This window comes from Callorhinchus milii, unplaced genomic scaffold (assembly GCF_018977255.1).
Source record: "Callorhinchus milii isolate IMCB2004 unplaced genomic scaffold, IMCB_Cmil_1.0 Scaffold5, whole genome shotgun sequence".
NCBI lineage: Eukaryota > Metazoa > Chordata > Chondrichthyes > Chimaeriformes > Callorhinchidae > Callorhinchus > Callorhinchus milii.
Genome location: NW_024704746.1, coordinates 66,824,129 through 66,847,609, shown reverse-complemented (window position 1 = coordinate 66,847,609; position 23,481 = coordinate 66,824,129). Strand labels below are relative to the sequence as shown.

Sequence of the window (23,481 nt, the reverse complement as noted above, 5' to 3'; positions counted from 1 at the left end):
CCACCTATAATGATTACGGTATACGCACTCTCAAATCCTCACCTAGATTTCAGACATTTTTCTGTTTGATCTTAAAAGTGTGCTACTTTGCTTTTCTCTACAATGAATTCTATATGCTATTTTTCTGCCCAATCTACTAAACTGCTGTATCATCCTGTAATCTTCCCCTTATCTCTACATCTTATTATGCAGTTTATGTTTATTTATAAACTGCATAATCTACAATTTATATTTATTTATGACCACTAATACTTGGATTACAATGTTCTAAACATAAGCTCCATAACTCAATCTTTTTGATTATGTACTTCATTAATGCATCTGAAATCACCAATGTCTAATCAATTTGCAATCAATCTGGCAAGGAAAGAATCTCCTTGCAATCAATCTTGCAAGGAAACAATATTCATAAATGTTTAAAAAAATATTGCAAAGAAAATCTGCCGTGTACAAATTGGATATTGTCAGTTTTTCTCTTTAAAAGATCCATTTGCTGTAACAAATCTGAAACAGTTGGAACTGAAAATAGTCAGATTTGTGATCTTCTCAGCAACAAGTTGTGGCTTCGTAACACACATTCTTGTTATAACCAATATCAATGATCTCTTATCCTTTCACTCTTATTTTATCCAATTTCCCCTCAACTGAAAACTTTTTTTTCTATAATCAGTCTTCTTTTCATTCATTTTCAATATGAATTTTGCTACTAAATACACAAAGAATGAGGGGTGGGGGCGGTAAAAATACCTCATCAGAGCAGACCTGCATGCCTGATGCAGCAGACAGAACAGAACTGAAGGAAGCACTTGAGTGGGTCCAACTAAGAATTTAGGAAAGTGAAAGCATCAGGGGTTCAGATTGCTAGTGTCTGGACATATGGCAATGCATTGAATTAATAATGTAATAATAATTCTTGCATTTGATATAGCGACTTATCACGTCGTTGATAAGCGCTTAAAGTACTTCACAGAGTGTATTGTAAAGTGGATTGACTGTATATTTTGTGGGCGAAGCACACAAGTCAATTGTGCACAGAAATGTCCCACAAACAGTTTCTTTTGGGGTTTTTTTTCCTGGCTTTCGCATGAAGAGTAAACTTATAAAGGCTTATTTTGTGCATTCATAAACACTTTAATGGTCCTTACAAATAGCACAAAGATTTTGGACTGAGACCCAAATAGTAAATCAAAAAGTTTTTTGATATAGCTTCAATTTGTAATTATTGTTTCCACTGTAACATATGGTGAATTACATTTAATAAAAAACAAACCTTATATTTGATATAGCATTTTCACTTTGTGAGGACATCTCAAAGCGCTTCAAAGGACTTAGTGTGAAGCTTCGTGACTATTTGTAGACAAACACCCAATATTGTTATTCTGCTGATAATTTTGGGAGACGAGCACTTTACAATCCCTGAGCAATTGCAACTCCCATGAATAATGATCTGTGTTGACATTCCCACTCAAGATCTGTGCTGACATCTCCATTCAACATTCAGGAACATTATACAAATTCTTGTGTTCTCAATGATTTTTACCACTTCTGGGTTTTTAGGTCAGTATCAAATATCAGTTTATACTGTAGTTATCCAAATGAAGAGGGCAATATTCAATTGGAATCCACATTACCATTTGTAAAGTTCACTTTACCATTACATAAAGCGTCAGCACTTTCTCTGAAATAAAATAATTCAAAATTAAAACTCACTACTTTTATTTTCAGCAGGTATGGTGGGTATTCTGGTGAGATCAAATAGGTTTAATGCATCTTGTGAATCACCAGAATGCAAGGGTGTAGAGAAAGTAAAGGAAGAAGTATGGGCAGGCTAATTTTTTATGAAAATTATAAAAATTATGCATATGGAGTTCCAAAAATTAAATGAGGTAAGTTAAAGATGGCTTGTGAAAATTAAATTTGGAAAGAACACTCAAAATGCTTGCAAAGCTTTGCATTAATTGCCAGCAAGCTGTACAACGGCTAACTGTCAGTAACATGATTTGTTCTGGTATTAAGTAAATGCCTAAAAATAAACTGATTTCTCCCCTTTTCTGAAAGCAGAACTTATGCTGCCATACACTTCCACAGGCAGCCCCACCACCGGAACCTTGTCTTAAGTATGGAACATCAGGCTACTTAGCGAGAGGGTATCTCAGCCAAACTTGTTCTCAGCTACCTTCACAGCCTTCAGCCACTCTGCCCCCACCCTTTGGAACTCCATCCCACAGTCCTTCTGCCTCTCCCCCTCCCTTGACTCCTTCAAGACCTGTCTCAAGACCTTCCTCTTTGATTGTGTCACTGGTCACACTCCTTCACCCCCTGCCCCCCAGTCCTCCCAACTGTACAAATGTAATTTTGTTGTTGTTGTTGTTGACACACATGCATTTTCCATTAAGGGTTAGTAGATAGTAATCGAAACCAGGAACCTGGGTTGATTGCTCCCCTCCGTACCTTAGAGGTCATTAAACCCAATTGCACTCACTACTCCTGCTGCCACTTCAGTGAAGATTAACTAACTTGCCAGAGACGTGAATTTGAACGTTCAGGTCTGCGTGACTTAATGCTGCACTTTCACCCATGAGGCCATCGAGGGAGCCACAAGTGAGTTTGTCTTCTTCCAATGCTGATCATTTCAGATCTGCAGCATTTGTGAATTTATTTTTCTTACTTAAATTGCTCTTTTCGGAGATCACTGCAGTTCTGCAGATTGTTGAATTCAATTAGTACCAGCTCTTAAATTACAATGAGTAATGGAATATGTCTGTACTTCCCTTAGAAGTTGCATAAAATTCTGTTACATTTGCTGAGTCACGAAAACAGTCAATACAATATTTCTCTCATTACAAATCATTCATTAAATTCTGCCCCCAAGCTAATGCTACCTCTCACTTTTTGCTATGATGCATCCCTTTCATGATGCCCCATGAAAAAGCAGACCAAATCTGTTTAGAAAAACTATTCTAGTGTTAAGGTGGTGTAGTCCTCCATGGTTTACTGCTACATCTATCTCTCTGTGGGAAACCCCATTCAATGACCTTAAAAATATTAATTCTGCTTTCCACTGAACTGTGCTTTGAGATGGTACAACAGCCACACTAACACTTGGCACCGGTGCTATAAAAGGGCAATTTTGCCCAACGTATACTAATCCTTGAACTTAATACGTTGGTGATGACAAAATTTGGCACAGAGCCTGCAGGAAACCGCTGAACCTCACTTCACTCTGCTGCATCACCTCCACAAAGACACAAACCACGATGTTTGGAGTTAGTCGGACTTGTTACACTGCAATAACTGGTGCCAAGGCAACACTCCAGCAAACTCATGACAATTTTGCTGGTATGAAATAACCCAAATCAGAAACGACAGTTTTAGCCACTAAGATTAATATTTAGGATTGTGAATTGTGGAAAATGCTTAAATTCATGATCAATCTGGAAGCTGGCTGTCCGTAGTTGTTTTAAGATTTTTCCACAGTTCTTCACAATCTTGAAATGTAAGTGTTATTGGCTAAGACCAGGTGAAATTGAGTCTGTTCTGACTTTTACCCAAACGAGGAGTACAACTGAACATGTACATGTTTAGCTTGACCCCATTATACTGCACCTCAATGTACATTTATAGCAGTACATTCCACCTTCGCATATATCACAGCAACCACTGGAAATGCTAAGATTAGCAGCCCGCTTTCTAGGCACTGCCCATATGCGATTTAGCGATATCAACAGCGAATCCTGCTAACCACCAACTGTTTATAATACTTTCTGATTTTATGGACCCAAACCACCGAGTTATAACTGGATCTCACAGTACATAGTTGAAGAGTGCTACTATTTGAAGCCAGCATTTGAAAAAAAACATTTGAAAAAAACGCATCACTTAACAATTTCATTCACTTGTGCTTGAAGTGTAATTTGGGCATTAAATGAAGGCTACAATCATACCCAAAACAAATGTACTGTATGTTCTATATATACACAAATACACTAGTTTATTTAAAGCCCTCCAATTTTAGATGTCATGATTCAAATCTTATTTTCTAGTTATAAATATAAAAGAACAAAACTTTTTTTTAAAGTATTTAGTCATCACATCTGACATTTCATCTAGTACCAAAATTTCTCTTTCAAAGCCCACATTCTAAGAAGCACTGCCAATGATCTAACTCTATTCAGAATCAGACCTGGATTCATTTTAATCAAAATAAATTCTAATCTGAAAGTTGGAAGAGCTCCAAAAATCAGATGGCAGATGCTGCTTTACTTGTCGGGGATAGGAGTAAAACAATTCAAATTTAAAACAAAATACAATAGGCACCACTATCTACTATCCATCCAGTCCAACCTGGCTGCTGAGGGACGGATGTCCTATTTGAGAAATGTCCGCGGGCTGCACAAGCAATATTTTTGTGTTTCCCTTCCAGAAACACAACATAATATTTACGGGTTATGGAAGGAGCGGGTGGGCCAGTTGAAATGGAGGCAGTGGGGATGGATGCAGCCCGTAGGCTGCCAGTTGGGCCACCTTGGTTTAACCAGTCAGCAGATCAGGAGGGCCTTTTATTTAATGGAAATGCCAGGAATAACACTAAGTAGAAATGTGTATATTATGTTCATTTAGAGTAAAACTGTTACTAAAGTAGAACTTAAGTATGAAATTAATTATTTTTTTCAAGTAATAAACTCCTAATAAACTTAATGTGTCATTACACCATACCTTCCGGAGGTTTTAGCTCTTTCTTGTTTTGCGAACACCACCCAACAGGATGCAAATCAGCAGTCATAACATCACACCAGAAATCTGCTCTCCGGTCATCTCCGTAGCCACTGTATCGCAAGAGTAAAAGCTGGCCGCATGTTGTGATGATAGTGGCTACCCAATAGGTGTCTGGGTGATTTTTATTAGCCACCTCCAACTTCATCCCTGGCTGAAAACTGCTCTGAAGACTGATCTCAACCTGAATAACAAGAAGACAACAATCAATCAAAGACAAGAAAATCACATTTTAATAAGTTTCTTTACTTTAATTCATAACCAATTTGCTGAACATTTTTCTGACAACTAGGCAGATATTAACTAATTCATTGATTTCAGTTATATACACAGAAAGGGTGGTGGAAGCAGATTTGATAATAGCTTTCAAAAGGAAATTGGATAGGTATTGAAAAGGAAAAATTGCAGGGCTACGGGATAAGAGTGGGGGAGTGGGACTGGTTGGTAGCTCTTTCAAAGAGCTGGCACGGGCACAAAGGGCCGAATGGCTTCCTTCTGCGCTGTAAGATTCTATGATTCTAAGAAATGCAGGACATTTTCAATTTTCGTCTACACAACTGCAAAAAAGTTTTAGTAAAACATTTTTGTTCTTTCCAAGTCTATATGGTAAGATACTTCCTCTTTCACTCATGCTCTTCTACCGCCAGTCATTTAGGTATTTATAATTTGACCTAAAAAGCAAGTTAAATTTGACCTGTTGCTGTCAAAAAAATACTGTTATTTTTACAGTTTGTCACAAAGTTGGTTAACCAATTTAAGGATTGTACATGAGTAATATTATCGATTCTAAGATATGTTTTAAAGCTATTTCTCTTCCATAAAAAAGGACTTTGTAAATGTAGGACAATATAAGCTCTGGACAATAGCAAATAGATTCAAGATAATTTTAAAAATAAAGTCCTCTTAATATAGCGCCCTTCATGGGGTAGTGTATTGGACTATTTATTACACTGCACATGTAAAATTATACTGGATTAACAAGTAATTCAAATCAAATAAAATATGTTAGTTATTTAGAACATAATATTACATTATATGTGGAATTATGACGGACTACATTTTTTATACTCAGCTTTCATATAGCAGACCAGCATTACAGAATTATTATTATAAGCACCCTTCAGTCTTTAAGGTTATTGGTACCCATTTAAATCAATAATACTATAAAACCTACAAATTTCTCCCGCTTCAGCTACTGTGGAACATCTTTGTCCAATATTTAATAACAGTGTGAATAAATCAGATAGGCAAACAACATCATAAAGTGATGGTTGCAAATCAGAAATTGTTTCACTAAGAACGATTTAGTGATTTAAAAATTCAATTGCAGAATTCATGATGCAATTTCATCATTAAAAAAGGAGGGAAATTCCAATCCAGAGGAAGTTCTGCTTTCCGATGTTTTGTTGGAAGTTTTGGGGTATTTTGTTCCAACCAGGAAATAGCCCGAAACCAAAAAAGCTGCGATTGCAAATCAGCAAAACACAGTTAACCCAATACCAGTGTGATCAAAAACTTGATAATGACATATTGTACAGATTCATAGTAAAAAAATTCCAGTCATCTTAAACCCCTAGAGACACATTAAAAGCAAAACCATACAACATGAAAGCCCTTTTCTGTTTATTTAAGAGATCAGATACATACATGTTTGAATGAGTTGTGTGGGGCAGGACTTGCACCCGTCTCTTCAAGGTATTCATCCCAATTGAAGTCGATTTCCTCAACCCCAGATCCAGCATCTGTTTAAACACAAAAAACAGGGTTGTTAATAATCAAAAGAGTTATTTTTGTTCTGGTAGGAGCTATAATAAAGTCTACTTCTAACACAATATTGCAATTTTGGAGGCCTGTTTAGCCGTTAGAGCACTTGCCTTGCAAGTGAGAGGACCTGGGTTTGATTCCGGTCAGGGCAAAACGTTGGGCAAGTTTCCTTACTCCACATGCCCGTTTACCTAGCAGTAAGTAGGAACCCATTTGTTAGTTGATTGCTTTTCCGGGGTTAATAATCCATTCAAAAAAATGAAGGAATAATAATAATTTGGTCACTCAATCCACGACTGTTTGTGGGATACTACTGTGCGACTGGCTGCTGCGTTTCGCCCACAAAATACAGTCAATTCACTTTACAGTATTCGGTGAAGCACTGTGAGGCGACTGAACAAAATAAAATTCAATATTCATTACCAGAAATTGCTCAAATATTGCTGTTGAACATCATCGAAAACACAATAAACACACCAATATTTAAAAGGAAATCAAAGGCAAAATATAACACGGTAGAATAATGACCCAAGGAGAATTCCAATTCGCATGGCATTTAATTAAAGGTTGTTTGTAACTCAATGTTCACTCTGCCACACGACTTCCCATTGACAATTTGGGGTGTCAGACAAAAAAACATCATGAGTTTGCTCAGGCAAGCTTTATCCCCAAGTCTTAATCCATCTAAACTCAACTCCCGCAGCTATTTTATTCAATGGCTTTCTGGGACAGAGGTTTTGCTGTAATTTTAAGCCTACCTATGAATTCTCATAACATGGATCCACCAGAGAAAAAAGTTCATTTATTTTCGTCAAGCTTTTTATAATTCCTAACAATTCGATCATACCATCCTCAGCCAGTTCCCAAACCATGACATAAGAATCTTTCCAATACCGGCGCATCAGTTTTTGACATCAATTTCCTGTGAAGAAATTCATGTACACAATATCTACTGTCTCTCCTCACCCTATGTAATACCTCTAATAAATATATTGTGTTATTTTCTCCTAATTTCCTTCGAACTATCAATTAATAAACCTTACATTTGACTTCTGGAAGATGTCTCAATTCATTGCAATCAATTTAAATTATTGAGGTCAGGCTCAATGGGTCTGTGCTTACCAAACGTAGTTCTGTCACCCTTCTTGAATATGGGAACCCCATTTGCCTGCTTCAAGTGACAATCTCCCCAGTAGTCAATAACTCTCTCAAAATGATTCTCTTAAAATAGCCATCAATATACTGTCAATTCACTTTACAGTATATTCTGTAAAGCGCTTTGAGGCGTCTTGAAGACGTGATAAGGTGCTTTATCAAATGCAAGGACTATTATTATCAATGCTTCAGAAATCCCTTCCTCGCTCCAAGTTATCTGGGTATAAAGTTCATCTGTCTTGAAAGGAGTGGAATTTTAATATTTTCAGCCCTTTGTGGCTATAGTATTATTATTGGCCTCTATTAAAAAGCTCCAAGAAGTTCAGTATGCCCGGTTCATGTTAAAAATCCATAACAATATTTGAAAAGACAAGGCGTTTCTCCCTGTGCCCTGGAAATCCACCTGATAAAAATTGTCAATCAGTTTGTGGTTTACTGGACAGTTGTGTACTAACTGGTTTCTGTATTCACCAACAAGAGTCACAGGACTTTATAATAAGTCCTGTGAAGTGCTTTACTAGACATGAAAGGCACCTTATTAAATGCAAGGGTTATTATTACTATTAACCACTATAACTCTTGCTCATTCTCATGTGGAGTCCTGTAGCTCAGTGGTTAGAGCACTCGCTTTGCAAGTGAGAGACCTGAATTCAATTCCAGGCAGAGGGCGAAACCTTGGGCAAGTTTCCTTACTCCACACAGAGCCTAATAATAATCCCTCCAAAACAAAACAATAATAAATTGGTCATTTCAATCTACGACTGTTTGTGGGACATTGCTGTGCGCAATTGGCTGCCGCGTTCGCCCACAAATATACAGTCAATTCACTTTACAGTGTGTTCTGTGAAGCGCTTTGGGATGTCCTCCCGACGTGAAAAGTGCTATATCAAATGCAAGGATTATTATTATTATTAACAACTTCCGATGTAAGGCTTTCTCCCTAACGACTCACTGTTATATTTAGGCTTCCCTAAATCAGTTTGTGAATCTGCTTCTATACTACATACTATTTTACCCAACTCAGCTGTTATTCCATCTACAAGCTTTATACATTTTCTTAATCCCACCTGCATTCATTAATGTCAAGAGTGCTGTATGTTTACTTTGCCGCTAATGCACTTAGGTATGTCCACTAATTCTCAAACCTAAAGTAACCCTCCCCCCACCCCCCCCTCCCCAGTGTGGCTGTTGTCATCAATTTAGAAAGCTCAGTGCTCAAACCCTGGTTTGGATAAGTGCCCAGGCTGTTTCCCCCAAGGAATTTTGAATTGATGTTCCAGCTGACCTACCTTACTTAATGTTTTGTTTGATAATTGTACATGCAATTCATATTTCAATGATATTGCACTGATGTTTTGTAGCAATTTAGCACTTAAAAAATGTACAATGATTTTTTGATATTTATATTATAACTTATGCTAATGCAACTTGATTTAATTTGAAATCTGTTTAAAATCCTGTGTTTTTAAAACAAACTTGTATTTTTGATTTAGATACCGCGCCATGTACATCATTTCTTTGTCCTGTCTCTCTTGACCATGATCTTTTGTCATTCAATTTTCACTGAAAACTTATTTGACCTCAGCTTTTGCAGAGGAACCTGATCCACTACTTGAGTTTCTGAAATTATTAATTTGTCTTTTTGTGCTCCTACCTTTATTTGCAAACAGGTGGCTTGAATTACTACTTATTATTTTAGAAATAACTAAATAAAGCACAATTTTTCATAAAAATAAATATTTACCACCACATTTGGCAAAGTTCTTTTCTAAATAATGCATCAATAGCATTGACAGGATTTGTCCAGTTTAAACAATGTCTATTGGAGCCATTGGTTTTATAAAACAATCTGTAATGGAACGTTATTGTATTCTTATAGATTTCAGGAAAAAATTCTAACTTATTATTTGATCGTGTTAAATCTGTGTATTTATGAATTTTTCCTAGTGTAAGAATTCTAAAGTCATTCTGAAAAATTTTCCTGATTTGAAGGTTCAATTCCTTTAGCTACCATTGATAATAATAATCCTTGCATTTGATATTGCATCTAATCACTTTGTTGTGACGTTTCAAAGTGCTTCTCAGAATATACTGTAAAGTTAATTGACTGTATATTTTTGAGGCAAAACATAGCAGCCAATTACCCACAGCAGGTTCTCACAAACAGTTGCGGACTGAGTGACCAAATTAATTTTGTTGTTTGGTTTTTTTGAAGGGATTTTTATCCTCGGAAAGTGATCCACCAATCTGCCAACCAGATTCCTACTTACTATTAAGTGAACAGAGTAACCATTAACTGACTTCATTGGAAGTGCATTCTAATTTTAATTTTGTATTAATTCAAAATGGCTGAAAAACGATGCAACATAGTCCAGATTTCTACCCCCAGATACATTTTGTCTTGTGAAACACAATAACAACAATTCAAAACAAATCCAGTTCGTGAGAAGCTGCCGTACGCACAAAAACGAGTTGCAACATTAATTTTTCTGAGTTGTTTCGTACCTCTGGCTAACTCGGCTTTTTCATTTTCCCATATAACTGAACACTAATTAATCTAATGAAGGCTCGATCAGATCAACAACGCCTGCTGCCGAGACCATCACTGTGGCATGCTATTGACAATCAAAATGCTCCACTTCATAAATCTTTCCGATTCATTTTATTCCCCCCAACCCCGCCTGCCCGCTTTTTGGAACTCCAGAGATTCAGGATTGTTAAAGGCAATTGAGGATAGATACCAGGATGTATTTCTTTACACAGAGATTATTCAACAGCTGGAACAGGTTACAAGGAAGGATAGTAAAAGTCATGATGTGGTAATCATTTAAGAAACAGCTTGATGTTCTAATGGAAGGGCAGTTCAATGAGTACTCTGGAAGGATTAGACAAAATCAAGTGAAGGCCTTTCTTAATCCTTATCCTTTGCAGTATTTACCTCTCCACCAATACTTTAAATGCACCATGGCATTTATCTTGGAATAACGGAACATTTATACATTTATGAATAAGAGAAATAGCATTGGCGCCCAACAAGCATCACAAGTTAGGATCTAACAATTTTATCAAATTAGAAAAATTAAAATGTATTGTATTACTTTGCAAATGTTTGATTTATCTGAACCATGAGTTGGAGTAATTGTCGGTAATGATATCTGCACACACATTCAAGCAAGCAGCACAGACTGTAAATATCTGACAACCGATCAATTGAAATCATGAATAAAAGATAGCATAAAAGTAAATGAAGTATAAAAATAAATCGAGCCCTGGTACATGATACAAACAGTTGAATACTGACATCTAAGCACTAAACCAAATTGAACCTGGCCACATAAAACAATCATAGTATCAACTTCTCAAAACATTTGCTATTTTGATTGCTTGAATTGTATGCTGCTGGTCTTAAAATAGCTGTTAATTCACATATTTTCAGGGCGGTAGCTTAAATTTCCTCCAGTGCCTTTTTCGATTCCATGCTTTGCTGTGGAGTTACAATTTTTTTGAAATATAAATTGCATGCTTCAAGTTAACAGGTCAAATCCCATTATTCACAGATGGCCGACCAATAATGTGATTGGTATATAAATAGCCCATATGTAACACTTTGAGTCGCATTACAGCTTAACGGAAGAAGAAAAAAAGGCAGTTGAAAATAAAATTTCCATTTGCTGAAAAAACAAAAACATAAAAACTTAATTATCCTTTTAACTGTCCAATACACAAATATTTGAAAACTAGGCCTAGAGTGTAATTTCATAGATTCTGTCATTGATAAAGGAGACTTCACTATTAAAAACATTATAGGATGTGGACAAATCAATCTGTAGTATGTGTTCAACTCTGATGAAATAAACTGTTTTTCCTACTGGATTAAAATCACTCATATGCACATCCACAAGGAATACTGTATATGCATTCCCTCTTTTTCCCATTAAAAAAAACTACTGAAGTGAGACTTCTCAAACGCTACAACACTTATTGGCGAACCACTTTCTTGTTTTCAAAGGCACGACACACTTGTACATTTGAGTTATTTACCTCTGAGAATTTTCCCAGTATGAACCTGAGTAGCTTTAATCTGCTCAATTTTAGGTCTCAGACAAAAACGTTACAAACAAAGTGATCTACCATGACAACGCCTTTAGCCAATTAACTTGCAATTTGAAGAATAATCCCTGGATAGTTTTAAAATCATTTAGAAATTTCCATTCATGAAATCAACACTTGGAATATGCCAGAATATAATGAAATGGTGAAAAGAAACGGTGGAGAGTTAAAGATTGCAGGATTAATTTTGTCTAATCCTTCCAGAGTACACATCCTACTATTCTTCCATTAGAACATCACCCCAGTTTTTAAAAATTTTGTAAAGAAAGAACTTGATACACAACCAGTTTATAAAATGGTGCACCCAGTTTTAAAATTGTACAAATATTCATGTTCAAGTGTTAAAGATTTGAACTTGGGAAATTTAATGTTGGCCTCAGTGTAATAATAATAATAATCCTTGCATTTGATATAGCGCTTTTCACGTCGGGAGGACGTCCCAAAGCGCTTCACAGAACACACTGTAAAGTGAATTGACTGTATATTTGTGGGCGAACGCGGCAGCCAATGGCGCACAGCAATGTCCCACAAACAGTCGTGGATTGAAAATGACCAATTTATATTGTTTTTGTTTTTTGGAGGGATTATTAGGCTCTATGTGGAGTAAGGAAACTTACCCAAGGTGTCGCCCTCTGCCTGGAATTGAACTCAGGTCTCTCACTTGCAAAGCGAGTGCTCTAACCACTGAGTTACAGAACTCCACACAAATATTGGTGAAAGCAAGCATGGAAAATAGGGAACGCAGGGAACTTGTGCAACAAAGGCAAAGTATGCCTTATTCTCCTTGGTGCTATTAACTTTTTTTTTGCCCAGTCAGTATTTCAAGTAGGTTCATTAAGGGCCAACTTTTTAAACTAATGTCATAATTACCCTGGTTTATTTACTTGCTGTCAGCATGTGGAGTACAATTTCTATATGGCCTATAATGTAGTGGACGAACTGGTAGCTGCAACAGTATGAGCAGTGAGTAGGAAAACATGGAATCATTTTACATTCGATTTATACATTTATTGCACCTTTCACATCAGAAGAATGTCTCAAAGCTCTTGACAGGATTTTACTGCAAACTGTAGTGAACAATTATAATTGTAAGAACATAAGAGAATTCTAGGAATGTTCAAATTTAGAGGAAGCTCAGCAGTTTCTCACTGCATTTTGCACAGCGGTGGGCTAATAGTCATGCCTGCAAGAGCACTACGGACCTACAAGTCAAGAATATCTTTCCCATGCACAACTGCAAACCAACACAATCAAACATTAACAGTGGCCCATTAGGCAATTGTACCACTCTGTAACTTGATGTCTCAGAACGCATTCAAAGGTTTCACCCACAAATATACAGTCAATTCACTTTACAGCATATTCTGTGAAGCGCTTTGAGACGTCAAGAAGACGTGAAAAGTGCTATATTAATTCAAGGATTATTATTATTATAATAAGGTGGTGCACGCCCATGGTGCTTTGCTTATGGTACTGTAGATACCAAATATATTTTCCCAATTCCTTCAAGGCACCATCTGCAAATATCAGAGGTACAAGTTTCAATCTCGACCATCATTTGTGGCCAATTATGGTTCTTCCTTCCTGTTGATCAGATGCAAAATAAGCTTATTCACATTAGCCTCGAAATAGAAAATCACTTGCAGGGCTGCTTGTGAGTATTAACAGCATGCCGAGAACAGGATGCAAAGCTAATGTGCGATCAGATCAATACACATGATGGGCTTTAGGACTGGTTTCTATGCTGGGTATTTTCAAACATGCTATACACACTAATACAGAGATCTTACCGGAGTCACACTGTTCTCCTTTTACATTGTCTGTACTTTGAGTCTTCTCCAAAAACAATGCTGGAGACTCTTGCATACTGGGAATCAACGGCTTTCTGTTCTCTGGTTCCAAGGTCAACACAGTCTGTGTTAAGCACTCCCCCATTTTCTCAGTTCATTCCACTCAAAATGGGTCTGGATAAGGAAAGAAAATTGAATAAAACATCGTTTTTAATTTTTTTAAATATTAACAAAATTTACATAGAAATAATACATAATATATAATATACAGTCAATTCACTTGACAGTATATTCTGTGAAGTGCTTTGAGACATCTCAAAAACACGATAAGACGCTAGATCAATGCAAGGGTTATTAAAACAAACCAGAAAAAAAAATTACACCTCAAATGAGTTCAACTGGGTAACTAGTTAAAGGCAAAAATCCTCACAAAAATAATCCGTTCAGCAAACTTTTGTTTTTGATTCACTTGTTCTGCATCTCCCTGAGAGGGCACTACCCATAGTGCCGTTACAACAATTATATTGTAAAATCATCCAAATCGATGTCGTCTCATGAATAAGGCAGAGATAACAACGTACCTATGCCACAACAATTTGCACTCTGAAGCATCTTTCATCCCCTGGTGATCGAAACAAACCTGGGACCTTCCTGATGTGCAAGACACAGATGCTCGCTAAGTAAACTCAACAAAGCATGAGGGAATCTGTACCAATTTGTAAAACTAACGTGTCTGAGCCCCTGACAAAAAATACCAATGCAGTGTATCAATGAACTGCTAAAATCAACACAGCATACAAATGACAGACTTCCAAGATTCAACCGCTGAGAATTGGCTGTTCCCGTTTGACAGAGACCTGCGACTGTTCAGAGCAAACATCGTCTGGGACGCGTATCTTTGATTGCTGCAACGCGTGTAAACAGAAGGATGCGGGAATGCGAACGGGAAGGCAACGTCAGGGAGGTGGAGATGGAATGGTGTTGCGGGGAGGCGGGAAATCTAAAAGAAAGGCAGGAAGGGAGGGAGAGAAGGGGAAAGTGAGCGATCGGAGTGGGGGGGGGGGAAAGAAACGAAGGGAAGGCGGGGAAGACGAGTGAATGGAGAGTGCGCTCCGTTTTAAGCGCTCCGAGACGCTACCCCCCCCGAGTGGAGGGTGCGCTTGTTGTTGAACGGGAAGAGGGAGAGGAGGGAGAGAAAGATTCAAGGAAGGTGGAGAGAGAGAGAGAGAGAGAGAGAGAGTGACCGAGGAAGGAGGGATTAGAAAGAGTGAAGAGGATGGGAGGGGTTGAGAGGGGGAGTGGGGGGAGCGAAGAGAGAGAAAGGGAGGGAGGGAATGAAGGAGGAAGATGGAGGGTGTGAAGGGAGAGAGAACGAAGGAAGGTGGGGAGGGAGGGAAAGAGGGGAGGGGAGAGGGAGGCAGTGAAGAGAAAGGAGGAGATGGAGTGAAGGAGAGGGAGTGAAGGAGAGAAGGGAAGGTGTAAAGGGAGGGAGTGAAGGAGAGGGAGTGAAGGTGTAAAGAGGGAGGGAGTGAAGGAGAGGGAGTGAGGGAGTGAAGGAGAGAAGGGAAGGTGTAAAGGGAGGGAGTGAAGGAGAGGGAGTGATGGAGAGGGAGTGAAGGAGAGGGAGTGAAGGAGAGAAGGGAAGGTGTAAAGGGAGGGAGAGAGGGAGTAAAGGAGGGGGAGTGAAGGAGGGGGAGTGATGGAGGGGGAGTGATGGAGGGGGGGGGAGGGGGAGTGATGGAGGGGAGAGGAGGGGGAGTGATGGAGGGGGGAGGAGGGGGAGTGATGGAGGGGAGAGGAGGGGGAGTGATGGAGGGGGAGTGATGGAGGGGCAGTGGTGGAGGGGGAGTGGTGGAGGGGGAGTGAAGGAGGGGGAGTGATGGAGGGGGAGTGATGGAGGGAGGAGTGAAGGAGGAGGAGTGATGGAGGGGGAGTGGTGGAGGGGGAGTGATGGAGGGGGAGTGAAGGAGAGGGAGTGATGGAGGAGGGACCACAGAGACCGCGTTTCATCCATCGGGACGTTTCGCACCTTCCCCTTCTCCGCTCTCTCTCTCTCTCTCTCTGCTCGAGTTTTTCTCTTTTTTCGCCCCACACACACACACACAAAAATATTAAAAGATGAAGCGTTTTTCGATTAAATCACTCGAATAAAAATATAAAACGGCGTCGGCGACATCGGCGAAGACGTCGTCGTCGCCGCCTTCGCCTTCGCCGCCGCCCTCACGCGCTCCGCGCCTTTTCCCAACGGTTAAACTAACCGTCAAACGGCGGCCCGCCCTCCCCGACGTCATGACGCACGACGCGCCAGCGAGCGTCATGACGCAAAGCGTGGGACGCACGTGCTCTCACCTGGAAAGGAGGGGGTGGGGGGGGGGGGGGGGAGGATGAGGTGGGTGGGTGGAGGGGGGAGGGGGTGGGGGAGGATGAGGTGGGTGGGTGGAGGGGGCGGGCGAAGAGGGGGCGGGCGGGGAGGCTGGAAGGGAGAGGTGGGCGGTGGGAGGGGGCAGGTGGGAGCCTTGGGGGTTGCAGGTGGGGAGGCTGGAGGGGTGGGCGGGGAGGCTGGAGGGGGCGGGCGGGCGGCTGGAGGGGGCGGGAGGGGTGGGCAGGTGGGGAGGCTGGAGGGGGCGGGCGGGGCGGCTGGAGGGGTGGGCAGGTGGGGAGGCTGGAGGGGTGGGCAGGTGGGAGGCTGGAGGGGGCGGGTGGGGCGGCTGGAGGGGTGGGCAGGTGGGGAGGCTGGAGGGGTGGGCAGGTGGGGAGGCTGGAGGGGGCGGGTGGGGAGGCTGGAGGGGTGGGCGGGCGGGGAGGCTGGAGGGGTGGGCGGGCGGGGAGGCTGGAGGGGTGGGCGGGCGGGGAGGCTGGAGGGGTGGGCGGGTGGGGAGGCTGGAGGGGGGGGCAGGCGGGGAGGCTGGAGGGGGGGCAGGCGGGGAGGCTGGAGGGGTGGGCGGGTGGGGAGGCTGGAGGGGTGGGCGGGTGGGGAGGCTGGAGGGGTGGGCGGGCGGGGAGGCTGGAGGGGGCGGGCGGGGAGGCTGGAGGGGGCGGGCGGGAGGCTGGAGGGGCGGGCGGGGAGGCTGGAGGGGCGGGCGGGGAGGCTGGAGGGTGGGCGGGTGCGGAGGCTGGAGGGGTGGGCGGGTGGGGAGGCTGGAGGGGGCGGGCGGGGAGGCTGGAGGGTGGGCGGGCGGGGAGGCTGGAGGGGTGGGCGGGTGGGGAGGCTAGAGGGGTGGGCGGGTGGGGAGGCTAGAGGGGTGGGCGGGGAGGCTGGAGGGGTGGGCGGGTGGGGAGGCTGGAGGGTGGGCGGGTGGGGAGGCTGGAGGGGTGGGCGGGTGGGGAGGCTGGAGGGGTGGGCGGGTGGAGAGGCTGGAGGGGTGGGCGGGTGGAGAGGCTGGAGGGGTGGGCGGGTGGGGAGGCTGGAGGGTGGGCAGGTGGGGAGGCTGGAGGGGCGGGTGGGGAGGCTGGAGGGGTGGGCGGGTGGGGAGGCTGGAGGGGTGGGCGGGCGGGGAGGCTGGAGGGGTGGGCGGCGGGGAGGTTGGAGGGGTGGGCAGGTGGGGAGGCTGGAGGGGTGAGCAGGCGGGGCGGCTGGAGGGTGGGCAGGTGGGGAGGCTGGAGGGGTGGGCAGGCGGGGAGGCTGGAGGGTGGGCAGGTGGGGCGGTGGAGGGTGGGCAGGTGGGGAGGCTGGAGGGTGGGCAGGTGGGGAGGCTGGAGGGGTGGGCAGGTGGGGAGGCTGGAGGGGTGGGCGGGGCGGCTGGAGGGGTGGGCAGGTGGGGAGGCTGGAGGGGTGGGCGGGTAACACTGGTAGAGCCTGACCAACCCCGATCCGGAGAGAGAGAGAGGGTGGGAGGTGACCGTAGACACAGTCGATAATAATCCCTCAGGAAAGAAAAAAACCCCAATAATAAATCGGGTCACTTCGATCCACGGCTGTTTGCGGGGTCAGACGCTGCTGTGCGCGATTGGCTGCCGCCTTCCGCCCACAAAATACACAGTCGATTCACTTTACAGCATATTCTGCGAAGCGCTTTGAGACGTCTCGAAGACGTGGAAAGCGCTGTATCAAACGCAAGGATTATTATTTATTGCACGCGCCACCAGCGCACCTATAGAGACCCTTGTACATGAAGAGAGTGAGTGTGTGTGTGTATATGTATGTGCAATAAAACGAATAATAGTGTGCCAGTCGCTTTGGTACGCAATGCCTCTACGTGGATTGGTTCCCACCTCTCTTTCATGTCGATTTCCTTGCACGGTTCATTCATTCACCGTTCATTCATTCATTCATTCATTCCATTCATTCGCTCCGCTACTTGTTGGCCACTTGCTCACAGCCATTGAAATGAACGGGCATTGGCGGGTTGTGGCCTCTGACAGTGGAGAGGCTACTTTGGGCTATTAAAGAAAGGCGCATACTTCATGCGGAAAAAAAGGGCACTGGAAACTGGCCAAACTCTCCCTCATTTCTGCACTTTTATTATTTATACTAATAAAAGCATGAGTCGCACGCTTCATCAATAATGCAAGGCTTATTATAACTGATACTGCCGAGGCTACACACTGAACTTATGTATTAATCATAGCGTCGCTGATCCATCCTATCGATTTTTAATTCTCTTTTTTTCTTCTTCTCGAGTAAACATTGCACCCGTAAACACATGCACCCGAATGCTGGACAGTTGTCATTGTTGTTGTACAACACACCGTCGCAATTCAACCAGTGTTGTTGTTTTTTTGTGTGTGTGTGTGTGTGTGTGTGTGTGTGTGTGGTGGTTTGGTTTATCAATCAATTACCGTCGAGAGAGACAGAGAGAGAGAGAAAAAAAGGGACATATTATAACTCTGGCAGCGACACAAGAACACAAAAGCGTTCAAGTTCCATTTCCAAACACACACACACACACAGTTGTCAAAACAGGACAATTCTCCGGCATAAACTTCAGCCTATAAACGCTATCTGCTGATGTGGCTCGTTAAAACTATCAAATACATCACGTATTCTTGCCCTAGCTGTCAATCACCACTATATATATATATATATTACAACTAACAGCGTACAGAAACTTGCTGGGGTTTTCATGCAACTCTCCATCAATTTGGAGATTGCATCACCAATGGTTAACATCTTCCACCCCAAAGAAACACAAAGGTTAAAAACCCGAACGATTCACTCCAGCAAGGGTCCAATCCAGTGACCCGCTTCACCCATTTACTGACCAAACCGTCCGTTCAATTTATAGTGGTGTATTTAAATAATCTCTCTCTCTCTCCCCCTCTCTCTTTTCTCTGAAGAGCATAATTCATATGTACATTGAGGATCCACATTGGAAATGCAGTGCACCATCTACATAAATCAATAGTAATTTACCATGTCACGCTGAAAAAAAGACATTCCAGTACAACCTTTATTGTATTTAGCATTCTATATAATCTACTTAAAACTTAACTTAAAATTGGAGGCGTGCCCCAATGGGATGTTATGCATTTGTACCTGGATATAGAGCACCAATCGATAAACTATTTTACAGTCAAATGAGTTTAATCAAATCAAATTACTAATGTTGTGATGAGAGAACACAAATCAGAGACCACGGTGCCATTAATTCTTATTTTCTACCATTTTTATATCTTGTCTTCTCTGATTTTCTATCATTTTCATACCATATTTTCTAATTGTTGTATCTTATCGCGTATCTTATCATCAAAAGGATTAGCTACCCGGTTTCATGGCGTCGCAGATTTTTATCTAACCTTGTGTATGATTGCAGAAAATATTCAAATATCCACCCGGAAGGAGCGAATCCAAATCAAAACCCAATTTCATCAGTCAACCAAGGCTTGCAAGGCAACATGCAATATACCGAACATGCAATGGACTTTCAATGGCAACTTTCATTTGCTCTACTCATTGCAAAGATTCTCTTCGCAGCAAGTGCCTCCCCGCCCTTTGTCAACAGATGCGAGCACTATATCAACGTTGTAGTTCTGAGAAGAAGCTACCAGACAATATATAGATTTTTTTAAAAAAAAAACATTTTAGGCTCTTTCTAAATAGGCAGCTCTCGAGTCGTAGGAATGTACAGTACAGGAGGAAGCCATGAGGCCCATCCAGTCTGCACAGGTCTCTCAAAGTAAGGTTTCCTACCCAATTCTAGTACCCCAATTCCTTTCCTTCGAGGACTCCTTGTGTCCCATTCATACACTTGGCATCAATTGAATAGGGAACTGAAACACATCCCATCACTCGATCTGAATCTTCCAATCAACCACACTTTTTTTAATATAAAATATATATATACACAGGATCTTCTATTACCGCAGGGCTAAAGACAGTGAGTGAGTGAGTAAGTGAGCTCTGTGATCCTTTTCACAGGTCACAAGTATCCGCGACATTCAGTCAAAGGTAAGAGCGAAATCCGCTTAAGCGAGTGGGAGAGCCAATCTCATGTGCAGTCGCAAGGTTTATTACAGGTGCATGGGAAACACACACACACACACACACGCAGCCCACGTTGATCCCAATAGCATTAAAGCAGCATGAGATCCACAGGCAATAAGCATGGGGCTCGGCGTTCGTAGATTTCGAAAGACTGCGCATTTATTACTTCCTATTCTCCCAATATAGCGTCAGTGCCAAATAGCGAAAGCGTAATGACTGCGACAACGCTTAATTAGCTTCCAGGACACAGTGTCTGCAATGCACCCTTTGGTGTTTAATGCACAGTATTTCACCATCTCTCAAACACAAACTTAGATTAAAAGTGACCCTCCTCACAGAGCAGCCAAATAATAGGGGTTTTGCTGTCGATCACTACTTTTTCCGAGTGTTTTTGCGGGCCGAATAGGCGTATTCTATGTATATTTGCACCTATTATATCAAATCAAGGGGCAGGGATTATTCTACAAGCCGTTGTTTTACATTATCTTAAGATATAGCGAGACGTTATCCTTCAGAAATTGACACTGAATCAAATGGGCAGACAGAAAACCTCCATGTAAATGCTGTTTGCATAAGTATGATGATTTAACATGTTATTCGAGTAAGTTTGGCGATTTGGACTAACAGGAAGATTAATTAATTGTCGCATCGTTTGATGTCGGTTGGTTTGCCAAAAATAAACGAATCACTGAACGCCGACCTGAACTAACTTTCAGCAAAAGGTGCATTGGGGTTGTTGAATTTCCAGAAGAGGGTCGAAAAAACGTCTCCACTTTAGATGGTTCATTATATTTCATTCGGTTTTCCAGTCGTTACACGCGCGGCTGTGTCGTTAGGGTCAAAGCATAATTAAATGGGGGGGGGGTCGTGCACAAATTAATTGCTTAATGGTATCATTATTAAGCGCCTCCTATCTGTAACTTGCGCCTTGCACCAACGATAAAGCCTCCAATCTGGTGAGCAATGCGGGTGACCGAATTAACCCCACAGCCGTATAGTCAACCCCACTTTACACTGTATCCCGTGAAACGCTTTGAGGCTTCTCCACGACGCGATGAGGCACTATTGCAAATGTTAAGGACTGTTATGAACCGGTCTGGCAAATCGGTGCGATTGTCATAAAACCCCCCCCCCCCGAAAACTTACTCGAATAGACATGATAAATCGTTTCAGGAAGGAAAGGGAGGGAGGGGGTGGGGGTGGGGGGGTCGGAAGGAGAAGAATCATTGAGATATTAGTCATCGTAAGAACCATCCTCCTCCTTTGCATCTGACAGAGCAAAGCAATAGTATCTTAATATGCAACGATAATGACTCAAAAGCTCTTCACAGAGGACACTGCAAATATTAAGAGCACATTCATAGATGATGTGACACGAAGTATTCGCCATTCATTCGTACATATCCAGAACGAAAGAGAAACCTAAACAAAAACCGTGCTCTTTTGATCTGCCAAATGCCCGGTGGCAGGTTAAGATCTCAATTGACATTGGGTCAACTAAGTTGATGTGTTTCTGCTCCCCCGCCCCCCCCCCCCACCCCACCACCTCCCCCCCGAGTAGGTTGCAAATTTCTATCGGTGTGTAATTCGTCATATTGCGAAGTCACAGTCATACTAAGAGCGGTAAGTAAAGCCCCCCCCCCACCCCCCCACCAAAAAATACAAGGCACAAGAGTGAGGGGCGATGCCTTGAGGACCCAGAGGAAGCGCTGAGTTAGTGACAAAAACGATACACCCCCCCCCCCCCCACCCCCCCCTCCCACCCCCAGCTGGTAATATCCATATGGCACCAAACAGCCACCACTATAGAGGATGCTGAACCCCTCTTACATGGGGGGGGGAATATGGGGGGAGACATGGGGGGGATATGGGGGACATGGGGGGGGGGTTGGGTGCAGTTTGATTCTAGAGTGACAGCTTTTTTTTGAGGAGCAAAGCCATTCAAAAAGATTTCTGCAATAGTAATAATTAACAACAACAACAATAATAATACATAACACCCATACAAACACAGCAGCTTTAGGGGGGGGGGGGGGAGACGGTATGTAAGTCAACATTTTTTGGGGGGGTGGGGGAGAGGGGGGGAGAGGGAGGGGGGGGGGGTCCAGTTTAAGTGGAGCAAAAGCCACATGCGCTCTTTTGGACAGTCAGGACAGCAGAAATGTGGGCAAAATGTGGGTTGATTTCTCATAGCAATGGCTTAGATATGCATCAAACCCCCCCTCCCCATCACCCCCCACATCCCTACCCCCCCATTCCCCCTCCAGCATCGTCGTATCTCGTTGGCGACGCGACAAAGACCCGACAGAAAGGATTTAAAACGCGATCTTCGCTACGCAAACGCTATTACGCGCACTCACTCACACTCACACCCACACACTCACACACACACACACACCCCGTCCAGTCGTGCATAAAAAAACACACACACACACCCTGTGTGAAGTTTGTAAACTCAAAGCAGGTTCACTTCCCCCCCCCCCCACCCAACACCCCTCTCCCCCCACCCCCCCCCCCCCCCCCCACACCCCTTGCAATGGGCTTTAAAATCTCACCCCTCGCAGTTCAAGTGTCCTCTCTCAGGGCTATTAAACGCTGCTTTTTCCTCCTTGTGCAGTGTGTGCAAAAGCCTCAAGGGTCTGGGGGGGGGGGGGGGGGGTTGGGGTGGGGAGGGGGTGTGGAAAGAAACCAGGAAGTATTTTTTGCAGTTAAACCCCTGCCTTCCCCTCCCACACATGTGGCAATCCCTGATGCCCCACTGTAAAAAAAAAATTTCCAAACCCAAAGTGTTGCACAGAGCCTTTGCCCTATTATTTTTTTCAAAGAGATATCTAATGTATAAAGAAGAAAAAACACACACACGAACGAATTACCCTCTCGATACAGTGCCCCCCCACTCCCCCCCCACCCCACACCCCCACACCCCCACAAACACACACACAAATCCCTAACCTGATGCTTATACTGTCCTGAGAGAGAGAGAGAGAGAGGAGGGGGAGAGAGAGAGAGAGAGAAAAAGAGGGTTTGCATTTTGTTTTCCAGATCAGGAATATTTTCCCAGAGGCAAATATGGTCGAAAGCCAACAAGTGGTTCACAGAGAGAGGGGGAGAGAGAGAGAGAGAGAGAGGGGGGAAAAAAAATATATATATACACATAAAAAGGTGAATTAATAATTCAGCGCACGATTTTTTGTGCATCATTTGAACTGCGTTTGTCGGATGTATCACTCACTCCCTCTCTCTCTCTCCCTCTCTCTCTCTCTCTCTCTCGCCATCCTTTCCACGGACCCCCCCCCCCCCACCCCACACCCCCACACCCCCCCTCCGCCCCCCACTATCTTATTAAAAAATACATCTCTCCCCCCAAAAAAAGGGATCCAACACCGCTTTTCCACGTGTTTTATTTCGTGGCGAACAGCCGCCGGAGTCGCGTCCTCTCCCTCTCTCCCTCTCTCTCTCTCTCTC

At 43.0% G+C, this 23,481-nt stretch overlaps 1 protein-coding gene across 4 annotated transcripts in view; it reads right to left on the bottom strand.

Annotated features, from left to right (window-relative positions):
* sfmbt2 (Scm like with four mbt domains 2) overlaps positions 1–23,481 on the bottom strand; it is a 77,447-nt gene that overhangs the window by 50,115 nt on the left and 3,851 nt on the right. For 3 of the 4 annotated variants that reach the window (XM_042335331.1, XM_042335330.1, XM_042335332.1), the window contains exons 2-4: positions 13,593–13,766; positions 6,421–6,515; positions 4,717–4,957 (exon numbers count right to left, since the gene is read on the bottom strand). In XM_042335331.1, coding sequence (XP_042191265.1) covers positions 4,717–4,957; positions 6,421–6,515; positions 13,593–13,737 — 481 coding nt within the window. In that variant the 5' untranslated portion in view covers positions 13,738–13,766. Of the gene's footprint in view, positions 1–4,716; positions 4,958–6,420; positions 6,516–13,592; positions 13,767–15,621; positions 15,653–23,481 lie in introns of those variants that run through there. The other variant, XM_007907647.2, reaches the window with a different exon arrangement.